General features: G+C 43.7%; 1 protein-coding gene across 2 annotated transcripts; it reads left to right on the plus strand.

Annotated features, from left to right (window-relative positions):
- Positions 1–2,196: 2,196 nt before the first annotated feature.
- MSMB (microseminoprotein beta) lies at positions 2,197–15,418 on the plus strand. 2 transcript variants are annotated; one of them, XM_070433165.1, is made up of 5 exons: positions 2,247–2,297; positions 9,434–9,495; positions 10,217–10,323; positions 11,838–11,943; positions 15,134–15,418. In XM_070433165.1, exons 1-5 carry the CDS (start codon positions 2,262–2,264, stop codon positions 15,261–15,263), a joined length of 441 nt encoding a protein of 146 aa, XP_070289266.1. In that variant the 5' UTR covers positions 2,247–2,261; the 3' UTR covers positions 15,264–15,418. The 2 variants fall into 2 exon arrangements, with proteins under 2 accessions (XP_070289267.1, XP_070289266.1); XM_070433166.1 differs by lacking the exon at positions 9,434–9,495 and having other exon boundaries at positions 2,197–2,297; positions 10,218–10,323.
- Positions 15,419–15,854: the final 436 nt, after the last annotated feature.

The raw sequence follows: 15,854 nt of genomic DNA on the forward strand, positions 1-15,854 counted from the left end.
GTGTGTACCTTAGTTGCAGGTTCCCCCGGCCCTGGTCAGGGTGTGTGCAGGAGGCAACCGATCTATGTGTGTCTCTCTCATATCAATGTTTTTCTCTGTCTCTCCCTCTCCCTTCCACTTTCTAAAAATCAATGGAAAAATATCCTTGGGTGAGTATTAATAACAATAAAAAACTTACAAAAAGAAATGTCTAGTCTTGCCAAACGCTCAAGAAAAGTAAATTAAAACAAAATAACATTCCTCACTGATCAGATTAGCACATAATGAAATAATACCTTTTACCTAGAAATTCTATCTCTACAAATTTATCCTAAGGATATTAGCATTGTGTGGGGAAAATTTTATACTATATAATAAAAGGGTAATATGCAAATCGACCAAACAGGGGAACATCCGGTCGCTATGATACGCACTGACCACCAGGGGACAGACACTCAACACAGGAGCTGCCCCCTGGTGGTCAGTGCACTCCCAAAGGGGGAGCACCGATCAGCCAAAAGCAGGGCTGATGGGGCTGGCGAGTGCAGGAGCCCGCCTCCCTGGCAGGGCTAAGGATGTCTGACTGTGGCTTAGGCCCACTCCTGGACATCCCCCGAGGGCTCCCAGACTGCAAAAGGGCACAGGCTGGGCTAAGGGACCCCCCAAGTGCATGAATGTCGTGCACCGGGCCTCTATTCTAAAGAATAAAATTCCTAATTTAAAAAATTCAGAAACAGCTTGGATGCTGAACAAGAAATAATTGATCAAATAAATGAGGGCTTAGCCAGGTTATGTAATAAAATGTAGCCATTAAATAGTGATCAGACCTATATTTAGCGATGGTCATAGCATTGCTAAATGAACAAAGCAGATTGTATAACAATGTGCTATAACCTATGTATAACGTGAGGAACAATGTCCCATGTTGTGAAAAAGTGCCTATGGTTTTTGTCTCTCCTAAATGAAAATGTACCTAGAAACCTACAAAATGCTGACAATGGATCTCTTGGGACACAGTACAATCACAGCATTTTTTCTTTTGCTTATCTTGGCTCTCTCTTTTTTGCTTACACGTATGGTGGGGGTGTGTGCTTGCCTGTGTGCCATAAATAAACAAACAAGTAAACAAATAACTAAAGCAATAAGCCTTGTTCATTAAGATGAAAATTGAAACAGCATCAACATCCACATGTTTGGACAAAGCTGGTTGCAACTTATCTGGAGAATGCTGCTCATTTTGTTTTTCTTCCGAGTCCTTACAGGCAGCACCCTAACCTGCGCCCAGCATCCCTCCCCTATCACAAGCCCCAGTTCTTGCTCCTGGAGCTGAGGGGAGGGCAGGTAGGGACAGCCTTCCTGCCAGCACCTTGTGAGTGGCAGAGGAGCTCTTCCGAGCTATGGCACTGATTGGCAGTGTGGATGCCTACATTGAACCAGCATGCTCCTGTTCTGCATGGCTGCACTGTCCCGGGCACCGTGTCAGTCACTGGGAAGGACACACGCAGGAATTAGTTATGGGCACTGCCTTTGTCACAGAGTTCTTATTCGTGAACCACAGGACCTGCCCTGTGTGAGCAGGAAAGCAATTTATGAAAGATGGCAGTCAGCTCACAGGCTTTGTGGAAGGCCAGAGACAGACTTGGTGGCCACAAGGCCAGATAAGTCACCCAAAAGCCCACTGCTGATGGCTGCAGCGAGACCTCATTGCTTCTGCTCATAGTCGCTGCCCCTCACAGGACTGACACTGCACCTGGACTAAAGCGAGATAAAATGGTGTCATGGACTGAATTGTGTCCCCCTAAATCCGTATGTGGAAATCCTAGCCCCCAGTACTTCAAAATGTGACTGTATTGGAGATGGTGCCTTTCAAGAGACAATTAAGTTAAAGCGAGGCCGTTAGTTTGGGCTCTAGCTCAAAATGACTGGGCTCCTCATGAGACAGGAGACGGGACACAGATGCACACAGAGGGGAGATCCTGGAAAGACCAGGGAGAAGGTGGCCATCTGCACCCAGCAGAGGGGAAGGCACAGCGAAGGGCTTTCTCTCCCCCACTGCTCCTTCATGTCCAGGGCAAACAAACGTTAGGGGTGCAGATGGCAAGAGTAAACATGTGCTGGGGTGGAGACCTGGTTTATGAATGACTCATAAATCATCTGAAACCAGTTTCCTGTTGACTGTCAGCCCTCGGTAAACACTAAGTGTGTCCTTGGCACGTTACCTTCTCTCAGGGTGCCAGCCCCGGGGGAGTCCTGTTCTATATAAGTTGCTGTGCCGCTTCCAGATGTACAGGCCTATAGGACCCATGCTCATCACAATGGTAGGTAACTGGTTTCTTCGTACCTCGAGGCCAGAACAAGGAAAAAGGACATACAGTATAGTCCAGTGGTTCTCAACCTTGGCTGCACATTAGAATCACCTGGGAATCTTTTTAGAATCCTGATTTCTGGGCCTCATCCTCCGAAATTCTGTTTCTTTGTTACTAATGTTGTGGCCCCACCCCATAACAAAGAAACAGAATTTCCGGAGGGTGAGGCCCAGAAATCAGGATTTTAAAGATTCCCAGGTGATTCTAATGTGCAGCCAAGGTTGAGAACCACTGGAATAGTCCTTATTTGAATGTGCTGTGAAGGGTGTTTCTACTGGATACAACTTAATGGTAAATGTGAGCTAGTGATGAACCTTCTATAGAATATTTGCAACTGAATGGATAGAGGGTAATGAGAGGCGGGGAGCTAGAGAAAATGTTAATGACTGTAGCACTATTTCTGTTCTCCCATTATCAAAGCTGTTGTTTCTTCTAGTAAGTGTGGGATTCAATTAGGTTTTATGTGTGTCTCTAATTCTTGGGCCCTAAGTGAGTGATTTGTGAGTTAGATATAATGTCGGAGCTACAGCACTGCATCATCGCAGATGAGAACGGAGCCTGGGAGGTAAGAGCTGTCCCGGAGCCTCACTGCTGTCTGTGCGCGGCTGAGGCGGGAAGCCACGTGTTCCTCTCCAGGCCAGCGGCTCCCTCGCAAGCTGGCTGCACAGTGGACATCTGTGCCTGACTCCCACACCGGACACTCTGAGTTGATTGGTTGGCAGTGAGTCCTTGGTGATTGAGGGTTTCTAAAAGCTGCCCAGGTGACTTCAATATTTAGCAGAATTTGAGAACCATCATCCTGACCTAGGCCCTTTTCAATATATCATGTTGTATTAAGAAAAAATTTGCATCAAAACCTATAAAAACTCATCTAGTCATCCTTTCTGCCTTCAATTCCAACTTGATCTTTTATTTTTTTTTTTTTTTTTTTTTTTTTTTTTTTTATTTATTTATTTTTTTTAATTAAATCTTTATTGTTCAGATTATTACATTAGTTACTCTTTTTTCCCACCATAACTCCCCTCCACCCAGTTCCAACCCCACCCTCTGCCCTCACTCCCCACCCACTGTCCTCATCCATAGGTGCACGATTGTTGTCTAATCTCTTCACTCACCCCCACACCCATTTCTCCCCCCCCCCCCCAAGAATAGTCAGTCCATTCCCTTTCTATGTCCCTGATTCTATTACAATCACCAGTTCATCAGATTATTTATTCACTTGATTTTTAGATTCACTTGTTGATAGATGTGTATTTGTTGTTCATAATTTGTATCTTTACCTTTTTCTTCTTCTTCCTCTTCTTACAGGATACCTTTCAGCATTTCATATAATACTGGTTTGGTGGTGATGAACTCCTTTAGCTTTTTCTTATCTGTGAAGCTCTTTATCTGGCCTTCACTTCTGAATGATAGCTTTGCTGGATAAAGTAGTCTTGGTTGTAGGTTCTTGGTATTCATCACTTTGAATATTTCTTGCCATTCCCTTCTGGCCTGCAAAGTTTCTGTTGAGAAATCAGCTGACAGTCGTATGGGTACTCCCTTGTAGGTAACTGATTTTCTTTCTCTTGCTGCTTTTAGGATTCTCTCTTTGTCTTTTGCTCTTGGCATTTTAATTATGATGTGTCTTGGTGTGGTCCTCTTTGGATTCCTTTTGTTTGGGGTTCTCTGCGCTTCCTGGACTTGGAAGTCTATTCCTTTCACCAGGTAGGGGAAGTTTTCTGTCATTATTTCTTCAAATAGGTTTTCAATATCTTGCTCTCTCTCATCTTCTGGCACCCCTATAATTCGGATGTTGGTACGCTTGAAGCTGTCCCAGAGGCTCCTTACACTATCTTCATATTTTCGGATTCTTTTTTCATTTTGCTTTTCCGGTTGGGTGTTTTTTGCTTCTTCGTATTTCAAATCTTTGACTTGATCCTTGCGACCCTCTGGTCTGCTGTTGGGAGTCTGTATAATATTCTTTATTTCAGTCAGTGTATGCTTAATTTCTAGTTGGTCCTTTATCACAACATCGAGGGTCTCATTAGATTTCTTGAGGATCTCACTACATTTATCGGCGGTCTTACCAGTCTTTTCGAGGGCTTCTAAACAGTTCTTTAAAGACCTTAAAAGTGTGGTTTTGAACTCTATATCCAACAGTTTGCTTTCCTCCAATTCTGTCATTTGTGTCCTGTTTCTTTGTCTCGGCATTTTTTTATGCTTCGCTGTGTTGATAGAGTGCCTTTCTGTGCTAAGTGTCCCAATTACCTAAGGTAGACACTCTTGGTGCACCCCCTTGTGGGCTTTGTGCACAGTCTTGTTGTGGTTAAGCCTTGATTTTTGTAGTTATCACTGTGAGGAATTGACCTCCAGGTCAATTGGCTGTGAGAATCAGCTGTGTCTGCGGTGGGAGAACTTCTGTGCTGGAGACACCCCTCTGGGGCTAGACTTGCTTCGATGGGGCTTTGGTGCTCACTGAGTCTGCCTCCTGAGTGTGTCTTTTATGGTTCCATGGAGCTTAAAGCTGGATGGTCCCACTCTGACCTCTGGGCTTCCTGGCTCCTGGATCTCTAGGGAGGTGCTAATCTAGCCTTTCCCTGAGGCTATCCAGCAAAAGCCTCCCTGCAGGGCTTGGGCGGGGCGGGTCCCACGGGATCAACAGGGCGGGGTTAGCAATTATGGCTGCTCTCAGTCTTGCCCTCAGAGGCTCTGCTTCTCAGTGTCCCAGTAGTCGCTGCAAGCCCCACGGAGAGAAAGCTGCCCTAGGGTTCTGAGCGATGCCAGACAGTCCCGCTTCTCCCGTATGAGTCTGGGTCCTTAGAGACTTGCCCGGAACTGGAGCTCAGAGCCTGAGACTCCCTCCCGATTGAAAACAACTGCGCCCTCAGCCTCCAGCCCGCTCCACATGCACTCCGAACCTTAGTATTTTACTTCAGCACTGCGCCTCCTCTGAGCCTCGGTATGCTTTTCTCTTTCCTCCTAGTTGTAGAACATCCACTCAGCCAGCTTTCCTGTGGTTCTGGATGATGTCCGTTCAGTCTTTTAGTTGTATTTTTGAAGTGGTTGTTCGAGGCAGCAAACTCCCGTGTTTACCTATGCCGCCATCTTGGTTTCTCCCCAACTTGATCTTTTAAAAGTACCCTTTGCTAGAGCCAGTAAAAGGGACTGAACCAGGCTGCTCTTGGGGTGCAAAGGAGAAGAGGAAGGACGTGGCCAAAGGCAAAGCAGACGAGGAGGCTGCAGGGTCCTCCAGAATGGACCCTGGGCCTCAACTCAAAGACCGTCTCAGAAACAGGAAGCTGGAAAGAGCAGGAAAACGGTGGGGGGTCCTCCTGCTCCATCAGACCCCTCCTCCACCCTGAGTGAACTTTGTAAGCTGCGGAACTGACAACATCCCTGCCCTGCTTAGGACCCTTAAAGGTGCCTGACTCTTTTTTAAAAAAATATATTTTTATTGATTTCAGAGAGGAAGGGAGAGGGAGAGAGAGATAGAAACATCAATGATGAGAGAGAATCACTGATGGACTGCCTCCTGCAGGAGGCAGGAGATTACTGGGATTGAGCCGACAACCTGGGCATGCACCCTTGACCCTAATCGAACCCAGGACCCTTCAGACTGCAGGCCAACGCTCTATCCACTGAGCCAAACCGGCTAGGGCAAGATGCCTGACTCTTGATCATGCTGGGAAGACACAAGGAACAGCAACTTACCTAAAGGGACACTATTTCTAGGGGCACTGCCAGCCCGTTTCACTCTAAGTCTGGCATGAAGCACCTGTTACGTGCAGGCATCTGGAAAGGCTAATGCTGGCCTCCTGGCTGCACTGTCTCCTGTGCTTGCCCCTAGCAGGTGCTCATCTTTACTGAATGCAGGAGAGGAAGCAAAAGAGCTAAGGGAGGTGAACGAATAGAACATGGGAACAGGAAAGGACTGAGAGCCTCTCTGCTCAGGTGGTCTCAGCCCAGTAGCATGGGCATCACCTGGGGGGCGGGAGGGGAGGGTTTGCTAGAAATTAGGACTCTTTGATTCCACCAAAGCAGAATCTGCATTTTATTTTACAAAATTTCCCAGGGATTCATATCCACATTAAAGAAGCACTAGTTTTGATTGTTTCTTGTGTTTCTCACCTGGGGGACTTGGTAAAGGCGCAAAGGCCTTGGCCATGTCCTCCTCCAATGAGCTTGACTGAGACTGTGTGCTCATGATTAGCAGCCTGGGTTACTTTGATGCCCACCCACATGGGAGAACCTCTGTTTTTACAGGGGGGAAACTGAGGCAGAGAGAGAGAGAGAGGAAGAGAAAGAGAGAGAGAGAGAGGATATGGAGGCTATATGTGAGATACTATCAACTGGTTAATCTCAAATCTGAATACTTTGCTCTCTCTTGTCACCACGTTTGGACTCCGTCTCTCAGTCATTCGATTGGGTTCCTCTGCTCAGAGCAGCAGAAGATCCAGGAATTCTGCAGCCGTCACTCACCCTGGGCTGCAGCCCTGGCTTGTGCCCACTGGTGCCTCTGTTCTGTGACTAGATAGATTCTATCTGATAGAACGAGACCTCCAACATTCCTGTGATCACCAGCACCTCTCAGGAGCCCCCTTTCTGGATGAAGGGAGTGGAAATTCTGCCGATAAAGACAGGCTTTTTCATTTGTTTGTTTTGTTTTTGTTTGTTTTGAGAAAAAAATTCAGGTTTCCACAATGATCTGAAGCTGAAGCTTATGTAAAAGAATGAAACAGAGAGAGCAGGTGCAACCTCTAATTCTGATGAGAGCTAACTATATTGAGAGTTTATTATAGGAATTGATTTATTTCTTTTGGTTATAAAACTAATGTCTCTCATTATAAGCAATTTAGAAAAAAAGAGGAAAAGTCCAAAGAAAAATCCCACAGCTCAAAAATCACTTGTTAAAATTTGGTATAAAAACTGTAATCTCTTTTTGAGCATCTCCTTCTATGTGGAACTTTTCCACATCATAGGAATACCTGCCTTCTTTAACGTAGTCATAATAGTGATCGTTTATGTCATTTCATATTCTCTTACCTCCTAAGTTGACCAGTTCTGTTTTTGGAGTCACCATGCTCTGGAACAGCCCTGTCTTGGGGGAATTTTGGTTGATTCATTTCCCTGCTGCAGTGAGCATCCAGGAGGCGAAGTCTAAGTCCTTCTCTGTGTCATTCCTAGGACCAGGTCTTAGAAGTGAAAAGGTGAAGTCAAATGTTGTAACTGTTTTTTTTTTTTAATGTTTTTATTGATTTGAGAGAGAGATAGAAACATCATCGAAGAGAAATATCTATTGGTCCTACTGGGGATCAATGTGCCCTGACCAGGAATCAAACCAGCAACCTCCTGGTACATGGACCAGTTCTCAACCAACTGAGCAATACCGGCCAGGACTGCTGTAAACAGTTTTAAGAATATGGATGCATACTATGAAGTTGTGCTCCATAAAGATTATTCAAACATACACCAGCCTTGTGAATTTCACTTCTCAGATATGCCTTTATTTCACTCTGGATATTATAAATGAAATAATTATTTTTTGTCATTCCATATGCTTCTATTTTATGTACAAATTTGCATGTCTGGCCTCAGCAGTAACTTGAACTTTTCCATGTCTTTGTTCATCATCTCTATTTGTATATGTGTGTTATTGTCTTATCTTTTGTTGTTGTTAATCCTCACACGAGGATATTTTTTTTTCCATTGAGAGAGAGTGGAAGGGAGGACAGGGGTGGGAGGAGGGGGGGCGGGGGGGGGAGGAGGTACATTGATGTGAGAGAGACACATCGATTGTTGCCTCCTGCCTGCGCCCTGACCGGGCAGGGAGTAAACCCACAACCCAGGTACCCGCCCTTGACCAGGAATCAAACCAAGACCCTTTAGTGTGTGGGCTGATGTTGTAACCACTGAGCAAATGGCCAGGGCTATGTGTGTTATTTTCTTTGTCATTTTTCTACTAGGGTGTTTTTCTTTTTCTTGTTGATATACAGAAATTCTTCATATGATGATGTTGCTCTCCAAATTTGGTAATTATTTTTAACTTTTATTTATGGATTTATAACTTTTACATTTTCAAAGCTATTTATTTTTTAATACTTAGAATAAGATTATTATTTACTTATATTTTCTGTGATTCGTTTATGATCTTAAAATGTTTTTATTAAAGTACAGTTGACATACAATATTATATTCGTTTCAGGTGTATCTGCCATCATACAAAGTTAATTTATGATCTTATAAAAGTTTAACCATCAAATTCTTTTAGAATTTATTTGTGGGAACTAAAGTAGAAAATTAACTTTGTTTCCTTTCAAAATATCCCCCCATTTGTTCTAATATCATTTTTTGAATAATTCTCTACAGATTTCAAAAACTAAGTTTATCTTATAGTAAACTTTTATATGGATTTATAAATATACTTTCTGGGGTTTCTATGCTGTTCCCTGTACTTGTCTTTCTATTCTTATAATAATAACATACTACTTTAGGTAGCATCAGTTCATAATTAATTTTAGACATCGTACCCTCACCCCCCATCTTCTTTTCTTAAAAAAATATATTTTTATTGATTTCAGAGAGGAAGGGAGAGGGAGAGATAGAAACATCAACAATGAGAGGAATCATTGATCAGCTACCTCTTGCACACCCCACACTGGGGATTGAGCCCACAACCTGGGCATGTACCTTCACCAGGGAATCGAACCTTGACCTCCTGGTTTATAGGTCGGCGCTCAACCGCTGAGCACACCAGCCGAGCCCCATCCTCCTTTTTTTTTTTTTTATAATATATTTTATTGATTTTTTACAGGGATGAAGGGAGAGAGATAGAGAGTTAGAAACATCGATGAGAGAGAAACATCGATCAGCTGCCTCCTGCACATCTCCTACTGGGGATGTGCCCGCAACCCAGGCACATGCCCTTAACCGGAATCAAACATGGGACCTTTCAGTCTGCAGGCCGACGCTCTATCCATTGAGCCAAACCGATTTCGGCCATCCTCTTTTTAAAAAGGTTACTGGAAATTCCCACGTTAAAGTTTGTTTATTTGGCTTGCTCGTCTCAAAATGACGACAAAAGCAACTTGATACTTTTCTTTGTCCTGCAGATTCGGTATCAGCTCGATAAACTGATGTGTTCATGCAGCCATCAACAATGCAGTTATCATCTGGAAAGTGAAGTTCTTAGCCTCATGGTCTAAGAATGCCAACTAACTCAGTAGTTCCATCAAGTCTCCTACTGTGTTTTCTTCATCTTTTTGTCAATGTTTTATCTTCCTAAAACTCTTCTCCACACACTCATTTCTGTCCTTTGAATTATACACACTCTGCAAAGCAGCTAAAAATCAATCCGAAAGGGTCCCCTGAACTTCCTTGGTACTAAAATAACACACGATGCTCAGGCTGGGTGGCTCAGTTGGTTGGAGTGTCATCCCATACATCCAAAGGTTACAGGCTCATTCCTGGTCAGGGCACATCCCTCGCTTGTGGGTTCTATCTCTGGTGTCAGGGGGTGTAGGGGAGGCAACCGATAGATGTTTTTCTCTCAGATTGATGTTTCTCTCTCTCTCTCTCTCTCTCTCTCTCTCTCTCTCATCTCTATCTCTATCTCTCTATCTCTTTCCCTTCTGCTCTCTCAAATCAATAAAAACATATGCTCAGGTGAGGTTTTTTTTAAAAAATAGCACACTATCATTATTTTATTGGTCTATGACTTTGACTCACATTTAGCTTCTCCCCCAGTTTATTTTAATAACTTGTGTAGTTGTTCCTTTGAAGCGCCACCTTTAACCCACCTGTGGAGCCCAGCAGGGATCCTCATGCAGGACACTCAGTCAATGATCACCGGCTGAATCAGTCTGTTTTTCTTCCTGACGCTGCTTCACATTGCAGAATGCTCTCCTGGGAAGCCTTGTGGTCTTGGCCAGCTGTGTGATGTTATGCAATGCCCAATGCTATTTCATACCTGTTGAAGGTTCTCCAGACAACTTGCTTAAGGGTAAGTCCCAGCTTTTCCAGTGTATTATTTTACTGCAGCTTGGTAGGTATAACCTGCTGGCAGAGGAAGGCCTTTACAACTACATGAGGAGGCGGGTTAGGGCAGACATCAAATAGAGTCAAATGAGAGACTTCAATTTGTCCCTGTATAAGACAGTGTTTCTCAACCCGAGGTGTAGGAGAATTGCCTGGAAAGCTTTTGAAACCTACCAACGCTCAGGAGCCATCCAATATGAGGCAAATCAGAATCTCTGGGGTAGGAGCTGCACATCTAATCGCTTTTGGATTCACCCCCATATGCAAAGAACCATCAGTATTCCAAAGCAGTACTTTTCAAACTTCAATGTGCACATAAACTCTCTGAGAATCAATTCTGTGGGCCTGCATGTCCAACACAGCCTCGGTAGTGCTGATGCTACCAGTTCCTCCAGCTCGCCTGGACCACCAAGGTTAAAGCAGTGGTTCTGACCCCTGGCTGAATATTTGAATCACTTGGGGAGCTTTGGGGAAATATGGTATCCTGGGCCTCATGGCCAGAGAGACTCATTGTTCTGAGGTGAGACCAAGACATAAATTTTTAAAAAATGCCCAAGATGTTTTACATGTGCATTTAGGGTTGAGAAGCAAAGCAAAGAGAAGTAGGAAAATAAGACATTTATCGAGAGATAATCCAGCAGAAAAAAAACACACCAAAAGAACTTGGCTCCAAGTGCCCCTAGGATCATAATAGCTACCTGATAAAAGAGAAAGGCCTTATTTTTTTCTTGTAATATTTGTTCTGAAATAAGATCTGGAAGGACTTAAGCTTGCTGTAAGAAAACATGATCGGTGACATGAACTGGACAGTACTGGAATTTAGCTGTGGGTGACCATAGAAGCACTTTTCTTTCTTTCTTTAAAATAGATTTGTCTTGGCCATAACCGGTTTGGCTCAGTGGACAGAGTGTCGGCTTGCAGACTGAAAGGTCCCAGGTTCGATTCTGGTCAAGGGCATGTACCTTGGTTGCGGGCACATCCCCAGTGGGGAGTGTGCAGGAGGCAGCTGGTCGATGTTTCTCTCTCATCGATGTTTCTGACTCTCTATCCCTTTCTCTTCCTCTCTGTAAAAAATCAATAAAATATATTAAAATAAATAAATAAATAAATAAAATAAAATAGATTTGTCTTGATTTCAGAAAGAAAGGAAGAGGGAGAGAGAGATAGAAACATCAATGATGAGAGAGAATCCTCGGTTGGCTGTCTCCTGCATGCCCCACACTGGGCATCAAGCCCCCAACCTGGGCATGTGCCCTGACCGGGAATCAAACCGGGACCTCCTGGTTCATAGATCAATGTTCAGCCACGGAGCCATGCTGGCCAGACCACAGAAGCACTTTTCTTAGACAGCCTTAAATGGACGAGATTTTCCCTCTCTGGGAGGGGCACAGATGGCAGGGCGGCCACAGTGTCCTACAAGCCTTGTTCCAGCTGCATGCCTGGAGGACACCACTGATGTTGCCACACGTGTTATTTTAGAATGCAAGGATCTCGGTGGAGTCACCTACGCGATGAACTCAAAGTGGAAGAATGAGAAATGTGAGGAGTGTTCTTGTAACCCAACTGGAATCCACTGCTGCAACATGTAAGTCTCAGCCAGCAGGGCCAACAGGGGGTGCAGCTGCTACTGGGCTGCTCCTGAGGTGCAGCTACTCCCTCTTTCAAAATCCCCTTCTGAAGTGGTTTCGTTTTCAGCACTATTTCCTTCTTTTTTTTCTTTTAATATATTTTTATTGCTTTCCGAGAGGAAGGGAGAGGGAGAAAGAGATGGAAACATCAATGATAGAGAATCATTGATTGGCTGCCTCCTGCACATCCCACACTGGGGATAGAGCCTACAACCCAGGCATATGCTCTGACCAGGAATCAAAATGTGAACTCCTGGTTCATAGGTTGACATTCAACCACTGAGCCATGCCCCGGCTGGGCATGGATTAATTCTTAATCTCTCTGAGCCTCAGTTTCCTCACAATAAAATAGGGATAGTCAGGTGTCCATGAGAATTTAATGAGATTCTGCATATATTGAATCAACACATATTTATGCCTTCTCTATGCCAGTCTGTGTCCCCTGAGCCTGGGACAGTAATGAACACCTAGTAGGAACGCAAAGTGTCCCTTCTCTCTTTCCTTCCACGTGCCTATCCCGTTTAGCACACTGCTCCGCAGGGAGGAGATGTGTACAGTTCTCTCTACTATTCAAAGACAACTCCTTTTCCGTGCGATTGCCTCACAGCCCACCAAGTTCTTTTCATCATTTCTTTTTCTATAGCAAAAGACAGCTTTTGATTAAGTTTTCTCTGGGATAATTTTTTGACCCGTTGCTTCTCTAGGGGACACGGTCCAGATCTCAAGCTGCTCAGTGGCCTCCCCACTGCCAAGGCCCCCACCCCAGTTGCCCTGGAGAATCTCTTTCCAGTCCTCACTTTGCTTACAGATTACCCTTTGGGAGGAGGACTGAACTATCCTCTTCTGTTAAAATAAGTCCAACGTCACCTTTTGGGAAAAAGGCATTCTCACAAAGGGCCCGGTGACGGCTGCTTCTGTGTACACTTGGGCAGGGGCCATTTACAGCTCGGATTCATGCGTTCCAAGAGAGTGATGAATCCTAGCATTGCTTGCACCCTTGAATGTGTGGGTGGGCTTTCCTGGGGAGATGGTCCCCAGTTTTCATTAGCTGCTCCTCGCTCCATGATCCTGGCCTGGAGCGACTCTCTTTTCCTATTGGCTTAGCAGCTCCTATGCTAATTAGAATGGACAATCTTTCCCTTCCCACATTCAAGCAGCAGAACTGCTGGCCACTTCCTGAGCCAGGACGACAAGAAGTCAGGTTAGAACAAGCTGCCTGGCCTCTCAGAGCTTACTTCGTCCTGTGATGCAGGATGGAACTTAAGAACGATGTCAGGGGTGGTCTATGTGCTCATAGACCAAGTTCTATGTGTTCAAATCCAGGCTCCTGAAGTCAGCACTTTGGGGTTGCAAATTAAAAGGTGATCTTAAGTTACTGAGGGGCACCCTAGACAGTTGGAGTGTGGGCTGCCCCTGAGGAGGCTGGGCATCCTATCCTTGCTTTTTTTTTAAATTAAATCTTTATTATTGAAAGTATTACATATGTCTCCTTTTTCTCCCCATTGACCCCTTTAGCCCACCCCGCCCCCCACTCCAGGCCTTCACAAACCTATCTTTAAAAAAAACAACTTTATTGTTGAAAGTATTACATATGTCCCTTTTCCCCCACATTGGCCCCCTACAGCCACGCCCCCCGCCCCGCCCTAGGGTCTGTGTCCATGGGTCATGCATATATGCATACAAGGTCTTTGGTTGATTACTTTCCACCCACCAATTTTCCCCCACCTTCCCTCTGAGGTTCTGCACTCTGTTCCAGGCTTCCATGTCTCTGATCCACTCCCTTCATCAGTTTAGTTTGTTAATTAGATTCTACACATGAGTGAGATCATGTGATACTTGTCTTTCTCTGACTGGCTTATTTCACTTAGCATGATACTCTCCAGGTCACTATATGCTGTCTTAAAGATCTTTCATTTTTACTGCTGCATAGTATTTCATGGTGTAAATGTACCACAGCTTTTTTTTATCTACTCATCTACTGATGGGAACTTGGGTTTAGGTATTATAAATTGTGCTGCTATGAATATAGGGGTGCATACTTTTTTTAAAATTGGTGTTTCAGGTTTCTAGGATATATTCCTAGAAGTGGGATCCCTAGGTCAAATGGCAGATCCATATTTAATTTTTTGAGGAAACTCCACACTGTTTTCCATAATGACTGCACCAGTCTGCATTCCCACCAGCAATGTACTAGGGTTCCCTTTTCTCCACATCCTTACTAGCACTTGTCATTGGTTGATTTGTTGATGGTAGCCATTCTGACATATGTGAGATGATACCTCATTGTCATTTTAATTTGTATCTCTCTGATAATCAATGACTTTGAGCATTTTTTCATATATTTCTTGGCCATCTGTATGTTCTCTTTGGAGATGTGTCTATTTAGGTCTTTTGCCCATTTTTTAAAAACAATGTAACTTTTTAAAAAATATATATTTTATTGATTTTTTACAGAGAGGAAGGGAGAGGGATAGAGAGTTAGAAACATCGATCAGCTGCCTCCTGCACACCCCCTACTGGGGATGTGCCGACAACCAAGGTACATGTCCTTGACAGGAATGGAACCTGGGACCCTTCAGTCCGCAGGCTAACGCTCTATCCACTGAGCCAAACTGGTTAGGGTATATTTTTTAATTGTTTTATTTGTCTTCCTTTTGTTAAGTTGTATGAGTTCCTTTATATATTTTGGATACTAGCCCTTTATCAGATGTATTATTGCCAAATATGTTCTCCCATACAGTGGGCTCCCTTTTTACTCTTTTGCTGTGCAGAAGCCTTTTATTTTGATGTCGTCCCATTTGTTTATTTTCACCTGGGTTTCCTTTGCCCTAGGTCAGGAGATGTATCGGTAAACATATTGCTACGAGAGATGCCTGAGATTTTGCTGCCTATGGTTTCTTCTAGGATTTTATGGTTTCATGACTTACATTTAAGTCTTTTATACATTTTGAGTTTATTCTTGTGTATAGTGTAAGTTGGTGGTGTAGTTTCATTTTTTTTTCTTTTGCATGTATCTGTCCAATTTTCCCAACACCATTTATTGAAGAGATTGTCTTGACTCCATTGCATGTTCTTGCGTTCTGAGCATAATGGCTAGGGTTGATATCTTATCCTTTCTAATTGGCTTTGCTCTTGTCTCAATGGCAGTGTTGCTATACCTGTGGGTTTTAGCAAAATGAAATGCAAGAAATTATTCAACGAGAAGACCTGCACCTATACGGTGGTGGAGAAAAAGAATCCAAAAAAGACTTGTCCTGTCCAACAATGGGTGATGTAATGTGCTTCTAGTGGGCCCGTGGCTCCCAGCCAGAGGGGTTCCAGGTCCTCCAAGGCCAGGCCTCATTCTCCTGTGGCCTCTAACAGTCTATGATTGTATAACCCTACCTGTTCGTAAAAAAAAATAAATAATTAACAATTGAGCAAACATTTGAATATGTGTGTACTTGCAATTTATAAATTATGTGTGCATTGATTTTTATACACATTATAAAGCATTCAAACATTTAAGAGGGAAAAAAATAAATATGAATAAAGTTATATTTTTCCTACACTCCAATAAATCATTATACATCCCCACTTAAGTACTGCTGCTTCTGTTGCTTCTGATATAGTATCTGCACTCTGCTGCCCTGGTGTCCTGCTATCTCTCGAACAATTTAAAAAATAAATGTGTCTTCAAAATGAAATCAGATCCCTTATTTTCTTTGAGTTTTTCATATTTATTCTTCCTTCCTCTTCTTTTTCTTAAATATATATATTAAAATATATTCTTACTGATTTTAGAGAGAAAGGGAGAGGGAGAGAGAGAGAGAAACATCAATGATGAGAGAGAATCATTGGTAGGCTGCCTCCTACATGCCCTCCACTG

This window comes from Myotis yumanensis, unplaced genomic scaffold (assembly GCF_028538775.1).
Source record: "Myotis yumanensis isolate MYYU_CA2020_CCGP unplaced genomic scaffold, mMyoYum1.0.hap1 SCAF_13, whole genome shotgun sequence".
NCBI classification, from domain to species: Eukaryota; Metazoa; Chordata; class Mammalia; order Chiroptera; family Vespertilionidae; genus Myotis; species Myotis yumanensis.

Coding starts and splice junctions, on each gene's coding strand:
- MSMB (XM_070433165.1), top strand. CDS start 2,262: ATGTACAGGCCTATAGGACCCATGCTCATCACAATG. Junction 9,496..10,216: donor CAACAATGCAGTTATCATCT/GGAAAGTGAAGT, acceptor CTTCACATTGCA/GAATGCTCTCCTGGGAAGCC. Junction 11,944..15,133: donor GGAATCCACTGCTGCAACAT/GTAAGTCTCAGC, acceptor TCTCAATGGCAG/TGTTGCTATACCTGTGGGTT.